The following is a 27,557-nucleotide window of genomic DNA, read 5'->3' as shown; positions in this document are numbered from 1 at the left end:
AAAAATATGGGGTGGGGGGTGGGGGTGGGGGGGCAGTGCAAATAGTCTGGGTAGCCATGATTAGCTGTTCAGGAGTCTTATGGCTTGGGGGTAGAAGCTGTTGAGAAGTCTTTTGGACCTAGACTTGGCACTCCGGTACCGCTTGCCGTGCGGTAGCAGAGAGAACAGTCTATGACTAGGGTGGCTGGAGTCTTTGACAATTTTGAGGGCCTTCCTCTGACACCGCCTGGTTTAGAGGTCATGGATGGTAGGAAGCTTGGCCCCAGTGATGTACTGGGCCGTACGCACTACCCTCTGTAGTGCCTTGCGGTCAGAGGTCAAGCAGTTGCCATACCAGGCGGTGATGCAACCAGTCAGGATACTCTCGATGGTGCAGCTGTAGAATTTTTGAGGATCTGAGGACCCATGCCAAATCTTTTCAGTCTGCTGAGGGGGAATAGGCTTTGTCGTGCCCTCTTCACGACTGTCTTGGTGTGTTTGGACCATGATAGTTCGTTGGTGATGTGGACACCAAGGAACTTGAAGCTCTCAACCTGTTCCACTACAGCCCTGTCGATGAGAATGGGGGCGTGCTCAGTCCTCTTTTCTTTCCTGTAGTCCACAATCATCTCCTTTGTCTTGGTCACGTTGAGGGAGAGGTTGTTATCCTGGCACCACGCGGCCAGGTATCTGACCTCCTCCCTATAGGCTGTCTCATCGTTGTCGGTGATCAGGCCTACCACTGTTGTGTAGTCGGCAAACTTAATGATGGTGTTGGAGTCGTGCCTGGCCATGCAGTCATGGGTGAACAGGGAGTACAGGAGGGGACTGAGCACGCACCCCTGAGGGGCCCCCGTGTTGAGGATCAGTGTGGCAGATGTGTTGTTACCTACCCTTACCACCTGGGGGCGGCCCGTCAGGAAGTCCAGGATCCAGTTGCAGAGGGAGGTGTTTAGTCCCAGGATCCTTAGCTTAGTGATGAGCTTTGAGGGCACTATGGTGTTGAATGCTGAGCTGTAGTCAATGAATAGCATTCCCACGTAGGTGTTCCTCTTGTCCAGGTGGGAATGAGCAGTGTGGAGTGCAATAGAGTTTGCATCATCTGTGGATCTGTTGGGGCGGTATGCAAATTGGAGTGGGTCTAGGATTTCTGGGATAATGGTGTTGATGTGATCCATGACCAGCCTTTCAAAGCACTTCGTGGCTACAGACGTCAGTGCTACGGGTCGGTAGTCATTTAGGCAGGTTATCTTAGTGTCCTTGGGCACGGGGACTATGGTGGTCTGCTTGAAACATGTTGGTATTACAGACTCAGTCAGGGACATGTTGAAAATGTCAGTGAAGACACTTGCCAGTTGGTCAGCAAATGCTCGGAGTACACGTCCTGGTAATCCGTCTGGCCCTGCGCCTTGTGAATGTTGACCTGCTTAAAAGTCTTACTCACATCGGCTACGGAGAGCGTGATCACATAGTCATCCGGAACAGCTGGTGCTCTCATGCATGCTTCAGTGTTGCTTGCCTCGAAGCGAGCATAGAAGTGGTTTAGCTCGTCTGGAAGTCTTGTGTCACTGGGCAGCTCGCGGCTGTGCTTCCCTTTGTAGTCTGTAATAGTTTTCAAGCCTTGCCACATCCGACGAGCGTCAGAGCCGGTGTAGTACGATTCAATCTTAGTCCTGTGTTGACTCTTTGCCTGTTTGATGGTTCGTCGGAGGGCATAGCGGGATTTCTTATAAGCTTCCGGGTTAGAGTCCCGCTCCTTGAAAGCGGCAGCTCTACCCTTTAGCTCAGTACGGATGTTTCCTGTAATCCATGGCTTCTGGTTGGGGTATGTACGTACGGTCACTGTGGGGACGACATCATCGATGCACTTATTGATGAAGCCAGTGACTGATGTGGTGTACTCCTCAATGCTATCTGAAGAATCCCGGAACATGTTCCAGTCTGTGCTAGCAAAACAGTCCTGTAGCTCAGCATCTGCGCCATCTGACCACTTTTTTATTAACCAAGTCACTGGTGCTTCCTGCTTTAGTTTTTGCTTATAAGCAGGAATCAGGAGGATAGAGTTATGGTCAGATTTGCCAAATGGAGGGCGAGGGAGAGCTTTGTATGAGTCTCTGTGTGTGGAGTAAAGGTGGTCTAGAGTTTTTTTTCCTCTGGTTGCACATTTAACATGCTGGTAGAAATTAGGTAGAACGGATTTAAGTGTCCCTGCATTAAAGTCCCCGGCCACTAGGAGCGCTGCCTCTGGATGAGCGTTTTCCTGTTGATTTATGGCCTTATACAGCTCATTCAGTGCAATCTTAAATGCCAGCATTGGTTTGTGGTGGTAAATAGACAGCTATGAAAAATATAGATGAAAACTCTCTTGGTAAATAGTGTGGTCTACAGCTTATCATGAGATACTCTACCTCAGGCGAGCAAAACCTCGAGACTTCCTTAGTATTTGATTTTGTGCACCAGCTGTTGTTTACAAATATACACAGACCGCCACCCCTTGTCTTACCGGAGTCAGCCGTTCTATCCTGCCGATGTAGCGTATAGCCCGCTAGCTGTATGTTGTCCATGTCATCGTTCAGCCACGACTCGGTGAAACATAAGATATTACAGTTTTTAATGTCCCGTTGGTAGGATAACCGTAATCTTACGTCATCCAATTTATTCTCAAATGATTGAAGATTGGCTAATAGGATTGATGGGAGAGGCAGTTTACTCGCTCGCCGTCGGATCCTTACAAGGCACCCCGACCTACGTCCACGATATCTCCGTCTCTTCCTCATGCGAATGACGGGGATTTGGGCCTTGTCGGGTGTCTGTAGGATATCCTTCGCGGCCGCCTCGTTGAAGAAAAAATATTTGTCCAATATGAGGTGAGTAATCGCTGTCCTGATATCCAGAAGCTCTTTTTGGTTATAAGAGACGATGGCAGAAACATTTTGTACAAAATAAATTACAAATAACGCGGAAAAACACACATAATAGTACAATTTGTTAGAGCGCTGTAAAATCGAGGCTAAGATGAACGGAGCAACGTACACTACCGGTCAAAAGTTTTAGAACACCTACTCATTCAAGGGTATTTCTTTATTTTTTATATTTTATACATTGTAGAATAATAGTGAAGACATGAAAACTATGAAATAACACATATGGAATCATGTAGTAACCAAATAAGTGTTAAACAAATCAATATATTTTTGAGATTTGCTATTCCAGTTTCAACTGTTCTGCCTGCGGTTACGAAACCCCTACCTGTCCCAGACCTGCTGTTTTCAACTCTTAATGATCGGCTATGAAAAGCCAACTGAGAGACCTGAGCACCTAGGACCATACGTCGGGACTACCGGCCGTGGTGACTCCTTGCTGTCCCCAGTCCGCCTGGCCTTGCTGCTATTCCAGTTTCAACTGTTCTGCCTGCGGTTATGGAACCCCTACCTGTCCCAGACCTGCTGTTTTCAACTCTTAATGATCGGCTATGAAAAGCCAACTGAGATTTATTCCTGATTATTATTTGACCATGCTTGTCACTTATGAACATTTTTGAACATCTTGGCATGGTTCTGTTATAATCTTCACCCGGCACAGCCAGAAGAGGACTGGCCACCCCTCATAGCCTGGTTCCTCTCTAGGTTTCTTCCTAGGTTTTCGCCTTTCTAGGGAGTTTTTCCTAGCCACCGTGCTTCTACACCTGCATTACTAGCTGTTTGGGGTTTTAGGCTGGGTTTCTGTACAGCACTTCGAGATATTAGCTGATGTAAGAAGGGCTATATAAAATAAAATTGATTGATTGATTGATTCAAAGTAGCCACCCTTTGCCTTGATGACAGCTTTGCACACTCTTGGCATTCTCTCAACCAGCTTAACCTGGAATGCTTTTCCAACAGTCTTGAAGGAGTTCCCACATATGCTGAGCACTTGTTGGCTGCTTTTCCTTCAGTCTGCGGTCTGACTCATCCCAATCATCTCCATTTGGTTGAGGTCGGGGGATTGTGGAGGCCAGGTCATCTGATGCAGCACTCCATAACTCTCCTTCTTGGTAAAATATCCCTTACATAGCCTGGAGGTGTGTTGGGTCATTGTCCTGTTGAAAAACAAATGATAGTCCCACTAAGCCCAAACCAGATGGGATGGCGTATCGCTGCAGAATGCTGTGGTATCCATGCTGGTTAAGTGTACCTTGAATTCTAAATAAATCACAGACAGTGTCACCAGCAAAGCACCCCCACACCATAACACCTCCTCCTCCATGCTTTACGGTGGAAAATACACATGCAGAGATCATCAGTTCACCCACCCCACATCTCACAAAAACACGGCGGTTGAAACCAAAAATCTCAAATTTGGACTCCAGACCAAAGGACACATTTCCACCAGTCTAATGTCCATTGCTCGTGTTTCTTGGCCCAAGCAAGTCTCTTCTTCTTATTGGTGTCCTTTATTAGTGGTTTATTTTCTATAATTCGACCATGAAGGCCTGATTCACACAGTCTCCTCTGAACAGTTGATGTTGAGATGTGTCTGTTACTTGAACTATGTGAAGCATTTATTTGGGCTGCAATTTCTGAGGCTGGTAACTCCAATGAACTTATCCTCTGCAGCAGAGGTAACTCTGGGTCTTCCATTCCTGTGGCGGTCCTCATGAGAGCCAGTTTCATCATAGTGCTTGATGGTTTTTCCGACTGCACTTGAAGAAACTTTCAAAGTTCTTGAAATATTCCGTATTGACTGACCTTCATGTCTTAAAGTAATGATGGACTGTCGTTTCTCTTTGCTTATTTGAGCTGTTCTTGCCATAATATGGACTTGGTATTTTACCAAATAGGGCTATCTTCTGTATAACCCCCCTACCTTGTCACAACACAACTGATTGGCTCAAACGCATTAAGGAAATAAATTCAACAAATAAACGTTTAAGAAGGCACACCTGTTAATTGAAATGCATTCCAGGTGACTACCTCATGAAGCTGGTTGAGAGAATGCCAAGAGTGTGCAAAGCTGTCATCAAGGCAAAGGGTGACTATTTGAAGAATCTCAAATATAAAATATATTTTGAATTGTTCAACACTTTTTTGGTTACTACATGATTCCATATGTGTTATTTCATAGTTTTGATGTCTTCACTATTATTCTACAATGTAGAAAATATTACAAATAAAGAAAAACCCTTGAATCAGTAGGTGTTCTAAAACTTTTGACCGGTAGTGTACAGAGAGATCCATGATGAAAACCTGCTCCAGAGCGCTCAGGACCTCAGACTGGGGCGAAGGTTCACCTTCCTACAGGACAATGACCCTAAGCACACAGCCAAGTCTCTGAATGTCGAGTGGCCCAGCCAGAGCCCGGACTTGAACCTGATCGAACATCTCTGGAGAGACCTGAAAATAGCTGTGCAGCAACACTCCCCATCCAACCTGACAGCGCTTGAGAGGATCTGCAGAGAAGAATGGGAGAAACTCCCCAAATACAGGTGTGCCAAGCTTGTAGCGTCATACCCAAGAAGACTCGAGGCTGTAATCGCTGCCAAAGGTGCTTCAACAAAGTACTGAGTAAAAGGTCTGAATACTTATGTAAATGTGATATTTCCTGTTTTTACTTTGTCATTATGGGTGGGGTATTGTGTGCAGATTGAGGGAAAAAACAATTTAATCAATTTTAGAATAAGGCTGTAACCTAACAAAATGTGGAAAAAGTCAAGGGGTCTGAATACTTTCCGAAGGCACTGTATATAAATATATTTAAAAAAGTGGAATTCTTTATTTCAATATTTTTATAAATATAGCTAGCAACAGAATAAACACATTTTGAATTACATACCTACAGTAGAAAATAGGACAAAAAAATGTTTCACGACGTCAACGTTATTTCTCAAATCCTAATATCGAGCAAAATTACACTCACTGGAGTATCTGACATAGGCTTTGAAAAAGCACCCGTGAGTACCAGTCACGGGAAGTGCTGCAGGCTGCTGGTATGCTTTCTTTCTTGTCTCTATTCAATCCGTATCGTGGAAGTTCAGCATTAATGTGTGGCAATGTTCTCGCGTCAGTGGAGACTGCATTCATGCATATGTCGGCTCAATTGGAAAATTACCTTTACATTTCTATCGCTCAATCTGTAACACTTCAGCGATACAGATTGAATAGAGCCCTTACTTTTTGCCAACACATGGCTAACCTTTGTTTAAACAGCTGCTATTAACAAAAATGTGTTTGGAGTTAACACTTCCTCAAAATAATAAACGATCTACCAAAATGTTCTATGGCTTTTCAGACTGCTATCAGGGGACCTTTTTACTGAAGAATGTGTGTTTATGATTGTGTTTTGCTTTTCATGTATTGTATGATAACGTGTATATGGATGTGAAGTTTAATGTGTATATTGTATTTTGATGTTGATATGTGTCTGTTACTTGAACTCTGTGAAGCATTTATTTGGGCTGCAATTTCTGACGCTGGTAACTCTAATGAACTTATCCTCTGCAGCAGAGGTAACTCTGGGTCTTCCATTCCTGTGGCGGTCCTCATGAGAGCCAGTTTCATCATAGCGCTTGATGGTTTTTGCGACTGCACTGTACTGTACTGACTGACGTTCATGTCTTAAAGTAATGATGGACTGTCGTTTCTCTTTGCTTATTTGAGCTGTTCTTGCCATAATATGGACTTGGTCTTTTACCAAATAGGGCTATCTTCTGTATACCCCCCCTACCTTGTCACAACACAACTGATTGGCTAAAACACATTAAGAAGGAAAGAAATTCCACAAATTACCTTTTAACAAGGCACACCTGTTAATTGAAATGCATTCCAGGTGACTACCTCATGAAGCTGGTCGAGAGAATGCCAAGAGTGTGCAAAGCTGTCATCAAGGCAAAGGGTGGCTATTTGAAGAATCTCAAATATAACATATTTTGATTTGTTTAACACTTTTTTGGTTACTAGATGATTCCATATGTGTCATTTCATAGTTTTGATGTCTTCACTATTATTCTCCAATGTAGAAAATAGTAAAAATAAAAGAAAAACCCTTGAATGAGTAGATGTGTCCAAACTTTTGACTGGTAGTGTATGTTTTTGCCGATGTGGCACTTCCGCATCTGAAGTGAAATGTGACAGAGCTAGAGCGGTGTTTGTCTTCGGACACTACAGACGATTTTATGAGAACGGTTTGGCCTACAAAAACATGTATGGAAGTATATATGGAGACTGTTCAGTGCCAAAACTAAGGGGTTAAATACATGTTTAAAAAAATATTACTGTTTCCTGATCTTTCTTATATATATATATATATCTCAGATATAAGACAGACACCTCAGAACAAACTTCCTTTAGATTTGGTTTTGGGACTATCCACGTAGTGAATCTGTTATTCAATGCTATTGTATGGGCTAATAGCAGTAAAGGGTCTTAAAATTCTAAATCAAATAGCTAAATGGTCCTTGATATAACCTTCTTAAAACAATCCCCCCTGCCCCCGGCTTAGATAGGGCTTAGGACTGTTATGGGATAAGAGAAGGAGAAAAAATCCTTGGCTCTCAATCGAAACATTAGCTCAGAGTAGACTAGAGGGAGTAAACAAAGAATCACATGCACCTCAGATGGATTACAATAACTACTGGCACACTTCCTGAATTGAAAATATCTTTAGAGGCACACACACACACAAAACACTCATTAGCCAGCAGTTGATGCTGGGGCTACACAGTGAGGGGGAGAGTAAGAGGCATGAACAACAATTGGAATCCACAGTTTTCCGATCTCGGAAGGTAAGCAGGGTCGGGCTTGGTTAGTACTTGGAAGACTGCCAGGGAATATCAGGTTCTGTAAGCTTAGGGCGGCAGGTAGCCTAGCAGTTAGAGCGTTGGGCCACTAACCGAAAGGTCACTGGTTAGAATACCCGAGCCGACAAGGTGAAAAGCTGTATGAGCCCTTGAGCAAGGCACTTAACCCTAATTTGCTCCAGAGGCGCTGTACTACTATAGCAGACCCTGTAAAACAACATTTCGCTGCACCTTTTTGTATTTATTTTACCACTATCACAGTCACAGAGCAATTATATATACACACACACTGTACAAGCTTTCAACGTTCAATTACTGCCATGAGCCCTAACTCTGAGAATGTCAGGAATCCAGCGAGACGCCACCGCAAGGCCAGACACCCAGTGGCTACATCCTGAAAGGAGGGACAGGGAGAGAGGGAGGGAGATAGAGAGTGTGTTTGTCAAAGTAAGGAAAACGAGTGCTAGAAAAAAAAGTGCAAGGGAGCAATAGCCAAAGAGCAAGCGGAGAGGGGAAGGAAGGAGGAAAACAAATTAAGGTGAGCGAGAGAGAGATGGGGAAGGAAACGAGTGTGTGATGTTTGCAGTATGACGACGACAAGACAGTTTAAAAATAAAACAAGGCTGGGGTGTGTGTGTGTGTGTGTGGCATTCCATGTCAAGTATAATTAGCTTTTGATGAATGGCATCTGAGGAACTTGCCATGTAGTGCCCATTAGAAAACATGACATGCTTGCTATGGCAAGAAACATCCAGTTCAGGGAAACTGACTTAGACAGGTTCATTAAAACCACTATCTAATTACCTCATGCAAAGAGCATCTAAAGATAGGTCCAAGGCCATAAATGCCATTTTCACACTACACTGTATGCCTACTGGGTTGACTCAGATCTTTTCTTTTCACATTGTCATTTGCATCATGGCTCCAGCAACTATGGTGGATCCATAACCAGGCCAGTGCAGTACGGCCCATCTCAATAATGCGAAAAAGGGAATAATGGAATCCTTCCATCAGAAACACCCCACAGACAGATTCATTAATGAGTAATCCGGCACACATCAGCCTAGCTCTCTGGCCTAGCCCCTAGTCATACCCAAATGAACAGACTCTGTTCAATGAAGCATACAAAATATAGAATGTACAAAAATAAATACAACTTTTCAGCTACTTAGCAAAGGGAGCATATCTCTCTCTCTCTCTCATAATTCCTTTGTTCATGGTCCTTTTCAGCTGCAGTGTAAAAAGCTCAAAACATAGCATTACTCGCTGACATGTTGATTGAATCCATAGCAGTCATATGCCAGGGTCATCGGCTAGCTACATTTCTGTTATGGAACAGGTGTGTCTGTAACTTGTGGTCTGGAGAGCTGCTCCAACATGTAATCAGCTCACCTCTCAAGGTCTAGACAGGATCATCATGACCCACAGTTCACTATAGGGAGTGTAGACTGACTGCATCACAACAGCAGTCAATTCTTTATTTTTTCCACATTTTGTTGTTACAGCCTGACTTTAAAATGGATTAAATTGCGATTGTGTCACTGATCTACACACAATACCCCATAATGTCAAAGCAGAATTTTGTTTGTAGAATGAGTTTTTTATTAATAAAAAATGTAAAGCTGAAATGTCTTGAGTCAATAAGTATTCAACTCCTTGGTTATGGGAAGCCTAAATTAGTTCAGGTGTAAAAATGTGCTTAACATATTACGTGTTCAATATTAGTGGTTAACATGATTTTTTTTATGACTACCCCATCTCTGTACCCCACACATACAGATAATTGTAAGGTCCCTCAATTGAGTAGTGAGTTTCAAGCACAGATTCAACCAAACACTAGGGAGGTTTTTCAATGCCTCGCAAAGAAGGGCAGCTATTGGTAGATAGCAGACATATCCCTTTGAGCATGGTGAAGTTATTAATTACACTTTGGATGATGTATCAATGCACCCAGTCAATACTAAGATACAGGCATCCTTCCTAACTCAGTTGCTGGAGAGGAAGGAAACTGCTCAGGGATTTCACCACGAGGAAAATGACTAGTAAATGATCAACAACCAACTTGACAGAGCTTGAAGAATTTTTAAAAGAATAATGTGCAAATATTGTACAATCCATGTGTGCAAAGCTCTTAGACTTACCCAAAAGGACTCAGAGCTGTAATCGCCGCCAAAGTTGCTTCTACAAAGTATTGACTCAGGGGTGTGAATACTTATGTAAATTTGATATTTCTGTATTTCTTTTTAAAAAATTCTAAAAACATGTTTTCACTTTCTCATCATGAGGTATTGTGTGTAGATCGGTGAGAAAAATAAATATTTAATCCATTTTGAATTCACGCTGTAACACAAGTCAAGGGGTATGAACACTTTCTGAAGTGGCCTTCAAGGTTCATTAGCACATGAAAAGGAACTGCTTTTATATCTCCTGTCTCCATAGATTTAGTGTGTGTGTGTGTGTGTGTGTTGTATTGCTACAGGCTCGAATTAAGCACATCTCTTCTTTACCACTTTACTGGCCTTCCAGGACACGTCAGAAGAACTGTGTGCATCGTGTCGCACATGCCGCGACACACACACACACATTCATACATACATACATACATACATACAACAAGCCTACCTGCAGTTCGGTGGCGGATCCAAAGTAATGTCAGCCAACTCCTTCTGAATTCTGAAATAACGCACAAAAATTAAAATTATATAATTACTTACATGGTCTTGATTCTTACAGCAGATAACTAATATGGAACAAGCATAGCCGCAGGAAGTAGTTTGGGGGGGGGGGGGCTATGGGAACAAGATACAGTGGGGAGAACAAGTATTTGATACACTGCCGATTTTGCAGGTTTTCCTACTTACAAAGCATGTAGAGGTCTGTAATTTTTATCATAGGTACACTTCAACTGTGAGAGACGGAATCAAAAAATTCAGAAAAAAAAATCCAGAAAATCACATTGTATGATTTTTAAGTAATTAATTTGCATTTTATTGCATGACATAAGTATTTGATCACCTACCAACCAGTAAGAATTCCGGCTCTCACAGACCTGTTAGTTTTTCTTTAAGAAGCCCTCCTGTTCGCCACTCATTACCTGTATTAACTGCACCTGTTTGAACTCGTTACCTGTATAAAAGACACCTGTCCACACACTCAATCAAACAGACTCCAACCTCTCCACAATGGCCAAGACCAGAGAGCTGTGTAAGGACATCAGGGATAAAAATGTAGACCTGCACAAGGCTGGGATGGGCTACAGGACAATAGGCAAGCAGCTTGGTGAGAAGGCAACAACTGTTGGCGCAATTATTAGAAAATGGAAGAAGTTCAAGATGACAGTCAATCACCCTCGGTCTGGGGCTCCATGCAAGATCTCACCTCGTGGGGCATGAATGATCATGAGGAAGGTGAGGGATCAGCCCAGAACTACACGGCAGGACCTGGTCAATGACCTGAAGAGAGCTGGGACCACAGTCTCAAAGAAAACCATTAGTAACACACTACGCCGTCATGGATTAAAATCCTGCAGCACACGCAAGGTCCTCCTGCTCAAGCCAGCGCATGTCCAGGCCCGTCTGAAGTTTGCCAATGACCATCTGGATGATCCAGAGGAGGAATGGGAGAAGGTCATGTGGTCTGATGAGACAAAAATAGAGCTTTTTGGTCTAAACTCCACTCGCCGTGTTTGGAGGAAGAAGAAGGATGAGTACAACCCCAAGAACACCATCCCCACCGTGAAGCCTGGAGGTGGAAACATCATTCTTTGGGGATGCTTTTCTGCAAAGGGGACAGGACGACTGCACCATATTGAGGGGAGGATGGATGGGGCCATGTATCGCGAGATCCAACAACCTCCTTCCCTCAGTAAGAGCATTGAAGATGGGTCGTGGCTGGGTCTTCCAGCATGACAACGACCTGAAACACACAGCCAGGGCAACTAAGAAGTGGCTCCGTAAGAAGCATCTCAAGGTCCTGGAGTGGCCTAGCCAGTCTCCAGACCTGAACCCAATAGAAAATCTTTGGAGGGAGCTGAAAGTCCGTATTGCTCAGCGACAGCCCCCGAAACCTGAAGGATCTGGAGAAGGTCTGTATGGAGGAGTGGGCCAAAATCCCTGCTGCAGTGTGTGCAAACCTGGTCAAGACCTACAGGAAACGTATGATCTCTGTAATTGCAAACAAAGGTTTCTGTACCAAATATTAAGTTCTGCTTTTCTGATGTATCAAATACTTATGTCATGCAATAAAATGCAAATGAATTACTTAAAAATCATACAATGTGATTTTCTGGATTTTTGTTTTAGATTCCGTCTCTCACAGTTGAAGTGTACCTATGATAAAAATTACAGACCTCTACATGCTTTGTAAGTAGGAAAACCTGCAAAATCGGCAGTGTATCAAATACTTGTTCTCCCCACTGTACATTTTCATGGCAGACAACCAAAATGTCCAGAAGGCTAATTTTACCAAAGGATCGAGACTGAGATAGTAAAACAGGTTGAGCACAAACATATACAGTTGAAGTCGGAAGTTTACATACACTTAGGTTGGAGTCATGAAAACTCGTTTTTCAACCACTCCACAAATTTCTTGTTAACACACTATCGTTTTGGCAAGTTGGTTAGGACATCTACTTTGTGCATGACACAAGTCATTTTTCCAACAATTGTTTACAGACAGATTATTTCACTTATAATTCACTGTATCACAATTCCAGTAGGTCAGAAGTTGACTGTGTTGACTTCTGACTTGTTGACTTCACTAAGTTGACTGTGCCTTTAAACAGCTTGGAAAATTCTAGAAAATGATGTCATGGCTTTAGAAGCTTATAATAGGCTAATTGACATAATTTGAGTCAATTGGAGGTGTAGCTGTGGATGTATTTCAAGGCCTACCTTCAAACTCAAACTCAGTGCCTCTTTGCTTGACATCATGGGAAAATCAAAAGAAATCAGCCAAGACCTCAGGAAAAAAATAGTAGACCTCGTTCATCCTTGGGAGCAATTCCCAAACGCCTGAAGGTACCACGTTCATCTGTACAAACAATAGTGCGCAAGTATAAACACCATGGGACCACGCAGCCGTCATAGCACTCAGGAAGGAGTGTCTCCTAGAGATGAACGTACTTTGGTGCGAAAAGTGTAAATCATTCCCAGAACAACAGCAAAGGACCTTGTGAAGATGCTGGAGGAAACAGGTACAAAAGTATCTATATCCACAGTAAAACGAGTCCTATATTGACATACAGTGGGGAAAAAAAGTATTTAGTCAGCCACCAATTGTGCAAGTTCTCCCACTTAAAAAGATGAGAGAGGCCTGTAATTTTCATCATAGGTAGACGTCAACTATGACAGACAAAATGAGAAAAAAAATCCAGAAAATCACACTGTAGGATTTTTAATGAATTTATTTGCAAATTTTGGTGGAAAATAAGTATTTGGTCAATAACAAAAGTTTCTCAATACTTTGTTATATACCCTTTGTTGGCAATGACACAGGTCAAACGTTTTCTGTAAGTCTTCACAAGGTTTTCACACACTGTTGCTGGTATTTTGGCCCATTCCTCCATGCAGATCTCCTCTAGAGCAGTGATGTTTTGGGGCTGTCACTGGGCAACACAGACTTTCAACTCCCTCCAAAGATTTTCTATTGGGTTGAGATCTGGAGACTGGCTAGGCCACTCCAGGACCTTGAAATGCTTCTTACGAAGCCACTCCTTCGTTGCCCGGGCGGTGTGTTTGGGATCATTGTCATGCTGAAAGACCCAGCCACGTTTCATCTTCAATGCCCTTGCTGATGGAAGGAGGTTTTCACTCAAAATCTCACGATACATGGCCCCATTCATTCTTTCTTTTACACGGATCAGTCGTCCTGGTCCCTTTGCAGAAAAACAGCCCCAAAGCATGATGTTTCCACCCCCATGCTTCACAGTAGGTATGGTGTTCTTTGGATGCAACTCAGCATTCTTTGTCCTCCAAACACGACGAGTTGAGTTTTTACCAAAAAGTTATATTTTGGTTTCATCTGACCACATGACATTCTCCCAATCCTCTTCTGGATCATCTAAATGCACTCTAGCAAACTTCAGACGGGCCTGGCATCTAGAAGGACACGTCTGGCACTGCAGGATTGGCATGAAATTTCGTCACAGGTCGTGTGGGATTGGGGCCAGATCGAGGAGAAAGGGATTGATGTTATTAATAATTGCCCACAGTGATAAAAAGTGCTTACCTATTGCAGATTCAGTCTTCCCAGCCTGGTGCAGGTCTACAATTTTGTTTCTGGTGTCCTTTGACAGCTCTTTGGTCTTGGCCATAGTGGAGTTTGGAGTGTGACTGTTTGAGGTTGTGGACAGGTGTCTTTTATACTGATAACAAGTTCAAACAGGTGCCATTAATACAGGTAACGAGTGGAGGACAGAGGAGCCTCTTAAAGAAGAAGTTACAGGTCTGTGAGAGCCAGAAATCTTGCTTGTTTGTAGGTGACCAAATACTTATTTTCCACCATAATTTGCAAATAAATTCATAAAACATCCTACAATGTGATTTTCTGCATTTCTTTTCTCAATTTGTCTGTCATAGTTGACGTGTACCTATGATGAAAATTACAGGCCTCTCTCATCTTTTTAAGTGGGAGAACTTGCACAATTGGTGGCTGACTAAATACTTTTTTTCCCCACTGTAACCTGAAAGGCCGCTCAGCAAGGAAGAAGCCACTGCTCCAAAACCGCCATAAAAAATCCAGACTACGGTTTGCAACTGCACATGGGGACAAAGATCGTACTTTTTGGAGAAATGTCCTCTGGTCTGATGAAACAAAAATACAACTGTTTGGCCATAATAAACATCGTTATGTTCGGAGGAAAAAGGGGTTGGCTTGCAAGCCGAAGAACACCAACCCAACCGTGAAGCACGGGGGTGGCAGCATCATGCTGTGGGGGTGCTTTGCTGCAAGAGGGACTTCTGCACTTCACAAAATAGATGGCATCATGAGGAAGGAAAATTATGTGGATATATTGAAGCAACATCTCAAGACATCAGTCAGGAAGTTAAAGCTTGGTCGCAAATGGGTCTTCCAAATGGACAATGACCCCAAGCATACTTCCAAAGTTGTGGCAAAATGGCTTAAGGACAACAAAGTCAAGGTATTGGAGTGGCCATCACAAAGCCCTGACCTCAATCCTATAGAAAATGTGTGGGCAGAACTGAAAAAGCGTGTGCTAGCAAGGAGGCCTACAAACCTGACTCAGTTACAGGAGGAATGGGCCAAAATTCACCCAACATATTGTGGGAAGCTTGTGGAAGGCTACTCGAAACGTTTGACCCAAGTTAAACCATTTAAAGGCAATGCTACCAAATACTAATTGAGTGTATGTAAACTTCTGACCCACTGGGAATGTGATGAAAGAAATAAAAGCTGAAATAAATCTCTCTCTACTATTATTCTGACATTTCACATTCTTAACATAAAGTGGTGATCCTAACTGACCTAAAACAGGGAATTTTTACTAGGATTAAATGTCAGGAATTGTGAAAAACTGAGTTTAAATATATTTGGCTAAGGTGTATGTAAACTTCCGACTTCAACTGTACATTAACTCCACTGTGCATTTTCTTTTAGCTTTCCTCTTACCACAATTTCACAATAAAAACTTCAAGTTAATATTCAAATTAGTTAGTCATCCAATGAATCATAGGCTATTTAAAGTTTATGACAACCGTGCACTGAAGATGGTTGAGAACAATTTAAAACGGTCAAAAAATATTTATATACACAACAGAATTCAGAAAATGGTCCACTGCAAATCAAACACAGTGACGCGCCAGTCAATGATCAAATCAAATCAAATTTTATTTGTCACATGCGCAGAATACAACAGGTGTAGACCTTACAGTGAAATGCTTACTTACAAGCCCTTAACCAACAATGCAGTTTTAAGAAAGAATACAACAAAAATCACAAACAAATACAATATAAAATAATATGAAATAAAAGTAACAAATAATTAAAGAGTAGCAGTAAAAATAACAATAGCGAGGCATTTACATGGGGTACCGAGTCAATGTGCGGGGGCACCGGTTAGTAGAGGTAATTGAGGTAATATGTACATGCAGGCAGAGTTATTAAAGTGACTATGCGTAGACAATAAACAGAGAGTAGCAGCAGCGTAAAAGAGGGGGGCAATGCAAATAGTCTGGGTAGCCATTTGATTAGATGTTCAGGAGTCTTATGGCTTGAGGGAAGAAGCTGTTTAGAAGCCTCTTGGACCTAGACTTGGCGCTCCGGTACCGCTTGCCGTGCGGTAGCAGAGAGAACAGTCTATGACTAGGGTGGCTGGAGTCTGACCATTTTTAGGGCCTTCCTCTGACACCGCCTGGTATAGAGGTCCTGGATGGCAGGAAGCTTGGCCCCAGTGATGTACTGGGCCGTACGCACTACGCTCTGTAGTGCCTTGCGGTCGGAGGCCGAGCAGTTGCCATACCAGGCAGTGATGCAACCAGTCAGGATGCTCTCGATGGTGCAGCTGTAGAACCTTTTGAGGATGAGGAACCATGCCAAATCTTTTCAGTCTCCTTAGGGGGAATAGGTTTGGTTGTGCCCTCTTCACGACTGTCTTGGTGTGCTTGGACCATGTTAGTTTGTTGGTGATGTGGACACCAAGGAACTTAAAGCTCTCAACCTGCTCCACTACAGCCCCGTCAACGAGAATGGGGGCGTGCTCGGTCCTCTTTTTTTTCCTGTAGTCCACAATCATCTCCTTTGTCTTGATCACATTGAGGGAGAGGTTGTTGTCCTGGCACCACACGGCCAGGTCTCTGACCTCCTCCCTATAGGCTGTCTCGTCGTTGTCGGTGATCAGGCCTACCACTGTTGTGTCATCAGCAAACTTAATTATGGTGTTGGAGTCAAGAGTGGCTGCATCGTGAGCTACTGTATTACAAAATATCAACTCAATGAAACATTGTATTTATTTCACAGCCACAGCAACAATTAGCCTAGTCCTTACCTTTTGGCGCTGGTGGAGAGGAGTTTGGAGGTCTTGCTCATGCTGGCTTTGCTTTCTGCTCGTTTCTTAGGCACGTTTTTTTCTAACTGCTGATGAGTTGAGGAAGAAGAACTTATGCTGGCACGCGAATCCTCATCCGACATACCGATCTGTACAGACAAAAACAAAAAGCAAAATTCAGGCTACAGAAAAACAACAAACACACCTAAGATCTAAACCCCCCAGCTCAGCAGCACTGCCAATTTTCAATGTATACTATCAATAACAAGCGGCAACAATGAGACCTTTAGCCTAACTAAAGACTAGGCTCCAACCAACGATGGGTTCATCGGTTTACAGACTCAATTCAATATGAACTTATCCTGCTTATAGTCAAATAATTATCCCCAGTCTTTCTTAAGGCTCTAAGAGATTAACCTACTGACCTTATGCTAATGTTTGCACTGAAGCGTTATTTTAGCTGGGTTGTGCTACAACAAAGGAGCACACTCTTATTGTGAAATGGTTACATTTCATTACAGCCAAATAAGAACAGCGAGGGGGTTGCCTATTGCCCTCAATGTATTAAATAGCCCAATGTAGCCTAAAATGGATTGGGCAATGCCAATGTCTTATTCGTTTGGGGAACCTTCCTCATTCCCACTGAGTGAGTATTCATTGACTTGATGAAACTTTCACTTTGAAATCAGACGCTCTTCAATCAAATACCCATAAAAGAATATGCCGAATATTTATGCCAAATTAGTGGAATCTGTAGACCGAAGCCAATGTGTTTTACAATTCGATGTTATATTGGCATCTTTATCCCTCGACAGGCAGCTAAAGCTGATCTCAGTCCAGTCATTAGGACGGACCATTTTCAATTTCCCCCGACGGCTAGATCCTATCCACCGTCGAGATCCAAATGTCGACCCCCCCCAGACAATACAATATGGATACATATTTCACGATATTTTAAAAACATTTAGTGTTAGATAGGCCCACCTTTCTTTGTGTCTGTGAGTGCCTCCGTCGCCTGGACGCGTGCCTTTTGCCTCTCGCAGAGCGGAAGTGTGGGTGCAACAGCAGAGGCAGCAGCAGACGAAGCTACGGTTAATCCAGGGCAATGGATTCCCTCTCGCTTGGGCACACTCGATGACAACGTGAAATTGAGAGCTAGCTGCACACTACTCTAAAATTGGAAAAGAGCGAGTTTATTCAAACAGACCATTGTGGACATAAGCCTACACACTGAACAAAAATATAAACGCAACATGCAACAATTTCAAAGATTTTACTGAGTTACAGTTCATAGAAATCAGTCAATTTAAATAAATAAATTAGGCCCTAATCTATTGATTTCACATAACTGGGAATCCAGATATGCATCTGTTGGTCACAGATACCTTTAAAAAAAGGTAGGGGTGTGGATCAGAAAACCAGTCATTATCTGGTGTGCCACCACTTGCCCCATGCAGCGCGAAACATTTCCTTTGCATAGAGTTGATCAGACTGTTAATTGTAGCCTGTGGAATGTTGTCCCACTACTCTTCAATGGCTATGCGAAGTTGCTGGATGTTGGCGGGAACTGGAACACACTGTCTGTCGTACACGTCAATCCAGAGCATCCCAAACATGCTCAATGTGTGACATGTCTGGTGAGTATGCAGGCCATGGAAGAACTGGGACATTTTCAGCTTCCAGGAATTGTGTACAGATCCTTGCGACATGGGGCTGTGCATTATCATGCTGAAACAAGAGGTGATGGTGGCGGATGAATGGCACGACAATGAGCCTCAGGATCTCGTCACAGTATCTCTGTGCATTCAAATTGCCATCGATAAAATGTAATTGTTTTTGTTGTCCGTAGCTTATGCCTGCCCATACCATAACCCACCTGCCACCATGGGGCACTCTGTTCACAACGTTGACATCAGCAAACCGCTCGCGCACACGACACCATACACGCTGTCTGCCATCTGCCCGGTACAGTGGAAACTGGGATTCATCCATGAAGAGCACACTTTTCCAGCGTGCCAGTGGCCATTGAAGGTGAGCGTTTGCCCACTGAAGTCGTTTACGTCGCCGAACTGCAGTCAGATCAAGACCCTGGTGAAGACGACGAGTACGCAGATGAGCTTCCCTGAGACGGTTTCTGACAGTTTGTGCAGAAATTCTTCGGTTGTGCAAACCCAGTTTCATCAGCTGTCCGGGTGGCTGGTCTCAGACAATCCCACAGGTGAAGAAGCCGGATGTGGAGGTCCTGGGCTGGCGTGGTTACACATGGTCTGCGGTTGTGAGGCCGGTTGGATGTACTGCCAAATTCTCTAAAACGACATTGGTAGAGAAATGACATTAAATGATATTGCAACAGCTCTGGTGGACATTCCTGCAGTCAGCATGCCAATTGCATGCTCCCTCAAAACTTGAGACATCTGTGGCATTGTGTTGTGTGACAAAACTGCCCATTTAGAGTGGCATTTTATTGTCCCAAGCACAAGGTGCACCTGTGTAATGATCGTCCTGTTTAATCAGATTCTTGATTTGCCAAACCTGTCAGGTGGATGGATTATCTTTGCAAAGGAGAAATGCTCACTAACAGGGATGTAAACAAATATGTGCACAGAATTTGAGAGAAATAAGGTTTTTGTGTTTTATTTCAGCTCATGAAACCAACACTTTACATGTTGAATTTATATTTTTGTTCAGTGTGTGTGTGTGTGTGTATGTATGTATGTATGTATGTATGTGTGTGTGTATGTATATACAGTTGAAGTCGGAAGATTACATACACCTTAGCCAAATACATTTAAACTCAGTTTTTCACAATTCCTGACATTTAATCCTTGTAAAAATTCCATGTCTTAGGTCAGTTAGGGTCACCACTTTATTTTAAGACTGTGAAATGTCAGAATAATTGTAGAGATAATTATTTATTTCAGCTTTTATTTCTTTCATCACATTCCCAGTTGGTCAGAAGTTTACATACACTCAATTAGTATTTGGTAGTATTGCCTTTAAATTGCTTAACTTGGGTCAAACGTTTCGGGTAGCCTTCCACAAGCTTCCCACAATAAGTTGGGTGAATTTTGGCCCATTCCTCCTGACAGAGCTGGTGTAACTGAGTCAGGTTTGTAGGCCTCCTTGCTCGCACACACTTTTTCAGTTCTGCCCACAAATATTCTACAGGATTGAGGTCAGGGCTTACCGTGACTTTGTTGTCCTTAAGCCAATTTGCCACAACTTTGGAAGTATGCTTGAGGTCATTGTCCATTTGGAAGACCCATTTGCAACCAAGCTTTAACTTCCTGACAGATGTCTTGAGAAGTTGCTTCAATATATCCACATAATTTTCCTTCCTCATGACACCATCTATTTTGTGAAGTGCACCAGTCCCTCCTGCAGCAAAGCACCCCCACAGCATGATGCTGCCACCCCCGTGCTTCACGGTTGGGATGGTGTTCTTCGGCTTGCAAGCGACCCCCTTTTTCCTCCAAACATAACGATGTTCATTATGGCCAAACAGTTCTATTTTTGTTTCATCAGACCAGAGGACATTTCTCCAAAAAGTACAATCTTTGTTCCCATGTGCAGTTGCAAACCGTAGTCTGGCTTTTTTACGGCGGTTTTGGAGCAGTGGCTTCTTCCCTGCTGAGCGGCCTTTCAGGTTATGTCGATATAGGACTCGTTTTACTGTGGATATAGATACTTTTGTACCTGTTTCCTCCAGCATCTTCACAAGGTCCTTTGCTGTTGTTCTGGGATTGATTTGCACTTTTCGCACTAAATTACCTTAATCTCTAGGAGACAGAACGCGTCTCCTTCCTGAGCGGTATGACGGCTGCGTGGTCCCATGTTGTTTATACTTGCGTACTATTGTTTGTACAGATGAACGTGGTACCTTCAGGTGATTGGAAATTGCTCCCAAGGAAGAGCCAGACTTGTGGAGGTCTTGGCTGATTTCTATTGATTTTCCCATGATGTCAAGCAAAGAGGCACTGAGTTTGAAGGTAGGCCTTGAAATACATCCACAGGTACACCTCCAATTAACTCAAATGATGTCAATTAGCCTATCAGAAGCTTCTAAAGCCATGACATCATTTTCTGGAATTTTCCAAGCTGTTTAAAGGCACAGTCAACTTAGTGTATGTAAACTTCTGACCCATTGGAATTGTGATACAGTGAATTATAAGTGAAATAATCTGTCTGTAAACAATTGTTGGAAAAATTACTTGTGTCATGCACAAAGTAGATGTCCTAACCGACTTGCCAAAACCATAGTTTGTTAACAAGAAATTTGTGGAGTGGTTGAAAAACTAGTTTTAATGACTCCAACCTAAGTGTATGTAAACTTCCGACTTCAACTGTATATACAGTGGGGGAAAAAAGTATTTAGTCAGCCACCAATTGTGCAAGTTCTCCCACTTAAAAAGATGAGAGAGGCCTGTAATTTTCATCATAGGTACACGTCAACTATGACAGACAAATTGAGAAAAAAAATCCAGAAAATCACATTGTAGGATTTTTAATGAATTTATTTGCAAATTATGGTGGAAAATAAGTATTTGGTCACCTACAAACAAGCAAGATTTCTGGCTCTCACAGACCTGTAACTTCTTCTTTAAGAGGCTCCTCTGTCCTCCACTCGTTACCTGTATTAATGGCAACTGTTTGAACTTGTTATCAGTATAAACGACACCTGTCCACAACCTCAAGCAGTCACACTCCAAACTCCACTATGGCCAAGACCAAAGAGCTGTCAAAGGACACCAGAAACAAAATTGTAGACCTGCACCAGGCTGGGAAGACTGAATCTGCAATAGGTAAGCAGCTTGGTTTGAAGAAATCAACTGTGGGAGCAATTATTAGGAAATGGAAGACATACAAGTCCACTGATAATCTCCCTCGATCTGGGGCTCCATGCAAGATCTCACCCCGTGGGGTCAAAATGATCACAAGAACGGTGAGCAAAAATCCCAGAACCACACGGGGGGACCTAGTGAATGACCTGCAGAGAGCTGGGACCAAAGTAACAAAGCCTACCATCAGTAACACACTACGGCGCCAGGGACTCAAATCCTGCAGTGCCAGACGTGTCCCCCTGCTTAAGCCAGTACCCGTCTGAAGTTTGCTAGAGTGCATTTGGATGATCCAGAAGAGGATTGGGAGAATGTCATATGGTCAGATGAAACCAAAATATAACCTTTTGGTAAAAACTCAACTCGTCGTGTTTGGAGGACAAAGAATGCTGAGTTGCATCCAAAGAACACCATACCTACTGTGAAGCATGGGGGTGGAAACATCATGCTTTGGGGCTGTTTTTCTGCAAAGGGACCAGGACGACTGATCTGTGTAAAGGAAAGAATGAATGGGGCCATGTATCGTGAGATTTTGAGTGAAAACCTCCTTCCATCAGCAAGGGCATTGAAGATGAAACGTGGCTGGGTCTTTCAGCATGACAATGATCCCAAACACACCGCCCGGGCAACGAAGGAGTGGCTTCGTAAGAAGCATTTCAAGGTCCTGGTGTGGCCTAGCCAGTCTCCAGATCTCAACCCCATAGAAAATCTTTGGAGGGAGTTGAAAGTCTGTGTTGCCCAGCGACAGCCCCAAAACATCACTGCTCTAGAGGAGATCTACATGGAGGAATGGACCAAAATACCAGCAACAGTGTGTGAAAACCTTGTGAAGACTTACAGAAAACGTTTGACCTGTGTCATTGCCAACAAAGGGTATATAACAAAGTATTGAGAAACTTTTGTTATTGACCAAATACTTATTTTCCACCATAATTTGCAAATAAATTCATTAAAAATCCTACAATGTGATTTTCTGGATTTTTTTTTCTCATTTTGTCTGTCATAGTTGACGTGTACCTATGATGGAAATTACAGGCCTCTCTCATCTTTTTAAGTGGGAGAACTTGCACAATTGGTGGCTGACTAAATACTTTTTTCCCCCACTGTATATATATATATATATATATATATATTCAGTACATTGTAATACTTCTGACAGCCAACCTTTTAATTCTACCCATAACTTTTGGACTTTATAGCATTCCCAGAAGGCATGGATTATTGAGTCATTGTTAGTTTTACACTTAAGACATGACTCTGCCGTTTTGCTGTAGAATTTGTGAATTTTGTCCCTTGTGTAATAAATTCTATACATTAGTTTATACTGGATTAAGCGTAAATTAACTGTAATTTTGTTAGTTATGTTCCAACACTACATCCATCTTGTGCCAATGTTAGTTATTTTTAAGTCATGGTTCCAATAGTTTAAACATTTTTCTAAGAGATTGTCAGTTGGATAGGCTTTCTGCAAGGTTTTATATACAGTACCAGTCAAAAGTTTGGACACACCTACTCATTCAAGGGTTTTTCTTTATTTTTACTATTTTCTACATTGTAGAATAATAGTGAAGACATCAAAATTATGAAATAACACATATGGAATCATGTAGTAACCAAAGAAGTGTTAAACAAATCAAAATATATTTTAAAGTAGCCATCCTTCGCCTTGATGACAGCTTTGCACACTCTTGGCATTCTCTTAACCAGCTTCATGAGGTAGTCACCTGGATTGCATTTCAATTAACAGGTGTGCCTTGTTAAAAGTTAATTTGTGGAATTTATTTCCTTCTTGAGCCAATCAGTTGTGTTGAGACAAGGTAGGGGTGGTATACAGAAGATGGCCCTATTTGGTAAAAGACCAAGTCCATATTATGGCAAGAACAGCTCAAATAAGCAAAGAGAAACGACAGTCCATCATTACTTTAAGACATGAAGGTCAGTCTATCCAGAAAATGTCAATGACTTTGAAAGTTTCTTCAAGTGCAGTCGCAAAAACCATCAACTGCTATGATGAATCTGGCTCTCATGAGGACCGCCACAGGAAAGGAAGACCCAGAGTTATCTCTGCTGCAGAGGATAAGTTCATTAGAGTTACCAGCCTCAGAAATTGCAGCCCAAACAAATGCTTCACAGAGTTCAAGTAACAGACACATCTCAACATCAACTGTTCAGAGGAGACTGCGTGAATCAGGCCTTCATGGTCGAATTGTTGCAAAGAAACCACTACTAAAGGACACCAATGAGAAGAAGAGACTTGCTTGAGCCAAGAAACACAAGCAATGGACATTAGACTGGTGGAAATCTGTCCTTTGGTCTGATGAGTCCAAATTTGAGATTTTTGGTTCCAACCGCTGTGTCTTTGTGAGACGCAGAGTAGGTGAACGGATGATCTCCACATGTGTGGTTCCCACCGTGAAGCATGGAAGAGGAGGTGTGATGGTGTGGGGGTGCTTTGCTGGTGACACTGTCTGATTTATTTAGAATTCAAGGCACACTTAACCAGCATGGCTACCACAGCATTCTGCAGCGATGCACCATCCCATCTGGTTTGCGCTTAGTGGGACTATCATTTGTTTTTCAACAGGACAATGACCCAAAACACACCTCCAGGCTGTGTAAGGGCTATTTGACCAAGAATGAGAGTGATGGACTGATGCATCAGATGACCTAGCCTCCACAATCACCTGACCTCAACCCAATTGAGATGGTTTGTTTTGATGAGTTGGACCGCAGAGTGAAGTAAAAGCAGCCAATAAGTGCTCAGCATATGTGGGAACTCCTTCAAGACTGTTGGAAAAGTATTCCAGGTGAAGCTGGTTGAGAGAATGCCAAGAGTGTGCAAAGCTGTCATCAAGGCAAAGGGTGGCTACTTTGAAGAATCTCAAATATGAAATATATTTTGATTTGTTTAACACTTTTTTGGTTACTACATGATTCCATATGTGTTATTTCATAGTTTTGATGTCTTCACTATTATTCTACAAAGTAGAAAATAGTAAAAATAAAGAAAAACCCTTGAATGAGTAGGTATGTCCAACCTTTTGACTGGTACTGTATATAATGCAGAGGAGGCTGGTGGGAGGAGTTATAGGAGGACGGGCTCATTGTAATTGCTGGAATGGAATTAATGGAACGGAATCAAACGTGGTTTCCATATCTTTGTGTTTGATACCATTCCATTTATTCCATTCCAGCCATTACAATGAGCCATCCTCCTATAGCTCCTCCCACCAGCCTCCACTGATATAATGTTATGTGCTCAATACATCATGAAAAAGTGAAGTCACCAGAAACTCCCAATAATCAGCAGAGGGTGACAGAGAGAGATGTGTTCTTATCTTCTTTATGATGGTCATATTAGGTTACATGAAGTTTCCTTCATGTCAAAGCATTCCTGCCAAATTGGCTCCCATCCTCTTATTGCAGGTAGCAATGGGCCATGTAGGCTAATGGATAACCGAGCGAAGACGCTAACTTGCAGGTACATGTAGGTTACTGTTTTATACAGTCAGAACTCACCTGGTGTAGTGGCTTCACCACATGGGATGGCTTCTTCAATGTGATGATGGCAGACCACAAGATGTTGTCCATACAAAGTCCACTGAACTGCATTTTTTATGTATACACATTACCAATATTGGTCTTAAAGGGTTCATTTGAGTGCAGTAGGCTACAGGGCAAACGGTCAACCTCTCCAGTCAGAGGGTCTGATTGAGCCTAACCTTAACCCACGGACCAGCACCACCAACGTGTGGGATTTACTGTCCTCAAAGGAGGAAGAACACACCATACCGGCAGCCAGTCCCTCAAAGGTTGAGAGATATTAGATATGTATTGTCTCCATTTTCAATTGTTTAGTCACTTTGTAGACTAGGGTCTCGTTAAGTCTTTACCAACCATTTCCCCCTGCCCTGGTGTCTTAGGAAAAGCTGGGGGTGGAGAAGGTTGAGGAATAGAACAAGGGAGGTTGTGAGGCTCTGATGCACCAGAAACAATAATCTTTCTTCTTCTCAGTGTGGGGTAGAGATGAAGAGGTGGGGGAGGTGGAGTACCCCTTCCCCTTCCATTCCCTGCCTGTCAACAATAATTACTTCCCTCCTTTGGTGTCTCTCCACTTTGCCGCTTCTCTTTGCCTAATAGGAATTTGGATCCAACCTACACCAAATAATTTACGGCTGCACAAAACAGAGTTGTAAGGCCTGACTCCACTCCTGTCCACACTGGCTGTGAAAAGGCAATGATTATACAAATTCATCCTGGGTCAGTTCTCTTCTCACCCCTAATGCTGCTACAGTCTCTCTAAAGAGGGCTGAGCAATCCATGTGCAAGAGGGAGGATCTGGTGTTGGTTTATGTTGGAATAGGCCCACAATGACTGAGAGGCCATTGTCGTAATTAGCAATAAGAAGCAGCATTGCTGCCTAATTAATAATGAATGACTCTTAACTAATAAATCATTTTCACAAAAGAAGACTCCACAAAACTCAAAACCAAACATTTAATTTGGAATGTTCCTTTCATGAAAACCTGCAACACATTAGGTGTGAAGGCATGCATAAAGATGTTGAGGCTCAAGATACTGTCTATGTTCTGTTCCATTGCAGGGGGTGTCCTACATTTTGGGACTGGAATGTTAGGAACTAAACTGGGGTAGTTCTAGTGGTTGGAACTTGGAACTGTAGAATTACAGAATTGAATCTCAGAACTGTCACTGTGAATAGACAGGGGACAAGATGAGAGTTCTGAAATTGAACATGCAGTAGCTTTAACTTTCATCACTGATCATAAAAAGGAAAAGTTATTGAAAGTGGAGCTTTAAAATTTGACATGAGAAAATAACAAACCATCTAAAATGGGTGTATAATATTATAGTATTTTTTTAGTAAGATTTTATTAAATATTTTGCAACACAGAACACACATACAAACGACAACATACAGACGTACACAAACTTTCACAACATCACCCCAGTCCAGACCTACCTGCTCCACCCCACATCTCCAGCGCCCGCATCACTCTCCACCACATGGCCTCAAACTGCACCATTTATTTTCTCTCCATCCCCCATGCACTTTCAACATTTAGATAATAAAGCATTTGACCTTTCCATTGTGTTAACGATGGAGGATTGGTTGATTTCCAGTTTTTACGTATACGTGTTTTTCAAAATGATTGACGAGAAAAGTATTGTCCAACCCATCGGGTATACATTTACATTTTAGTCATTTAGCAGACGCTCTTATCCAGAGCGACTTACAGTTAGTGCGTTCATCTTAAGATAGCTAGCTGGGACAACCACATATCACAGGCATAGTAAGTACACTTTTCCTCAATAAAGTTGCTATCAGCAGAGTCAGAGCTAGAAGGGGTGGGGTGTCAAATGCAAGTGTTGGTTCAGGTTTTTTTTTTTTTTGGGGGGCGTCGAGGTGAGAAGGGGGATTATTTAAGATACTCTTTGGAGAGGTAGGGTTTCAGGTGCTTTCGGAAGTTGGGCAGGGACTCTGCTGTTCTAGCCTCAAGAGGAAGCTGGTTCCACCATTGCGGTTCTAAGGTTGAAAACCAGGCTGGCTGCAGTGTTCTGGCTAAGTTGCAGGGGTTTGATGGCACAAGCGGGGAGCCCAGCCAACAGCGAATTGTAGTAGTCCAGACGAGAGATGACAAGTGCCTGGATTAGGACCTGCGCCACTTCCTGTGTGAGGTAGGGTCGTACTCTACGGATGTTGTAGAGCATGAACCTGCAGGAGCGAGTCACTGCTTTGATGTTTGCAGAGAACGACAGGGTGTTGTCCAGGGTCACGCCAAGGTTCTTTGCACTCTGGGAGGGCGACACTGTGGCGTTTTCAACTGTGATGGAGAGGTCTTTGAGTGGCTAGGCCTTCCCCGTGAGGATGAGCAGCTTCGTCTTGTCGAGGTTGAGCTTGAGGTGGTGGGCCGACATCCAAGCTGAGATATCTGCCAGGCAT

General features: G+C 42.8%; 1 protein-coding gene across 2 annotated transcripts in view; it reads right to left on the bottom strand.

The window, feature by feature from the left end:
* Positions 1-17,872, bottom strand: part of LOC121586554 (ubiquitin-conjugating enzyme E2 E1) — a 31,474-nt gene extending 13,602 nt beyond the window's left edge. The window contains exons 1-3 of one of the 2 annotated variants that reach the window (XM_041903320.1): positions 17,742-17,871; positions 16,758-16,906; positions 10,376-10,426 (exon numbers count right to left, since the gene is read on the bottom strand). In XM_041903320.1, the coding sequence (XP_041759254.1) occupies positions 10,376-10,426; positions 16,758-16,900 (194 nt within the window). In that variant the 5' untranslated portion in view covers positions 16,901-16,906; positions 17,742-17,871. Of the gene's footprint in view, positions 1-10,375; positions 10,427-16,757; positions 16,907-17,741 lie in introns of both variants that reach the window. The other variant, XM_041903321.1, reaches the window with a different exon arrangement.
* Between the last annotated feature and the right edge of the window lie 9,685 nt (positions 17,873-27,557).

The sequence above is a fragment of the Coregonus clupeaformis genome, chromosome 17 (genome assembly GCF_020615455.1).
Source record: "Coregonus clupeaformis isolate EN_2021a chromosome 17, ASM2061545v1, whole genome shotgun sequence".
Classification (NCBI taxonomy): Eukaryota; Metazoa; Chordata; class Actinopteri; order Salmoniformes; family Salmonidae; genus Coregonus; species Coregonus clupeaformis.
This window is presented reverse-complemented; position numbering and strand designations above follow the sequence as displayed.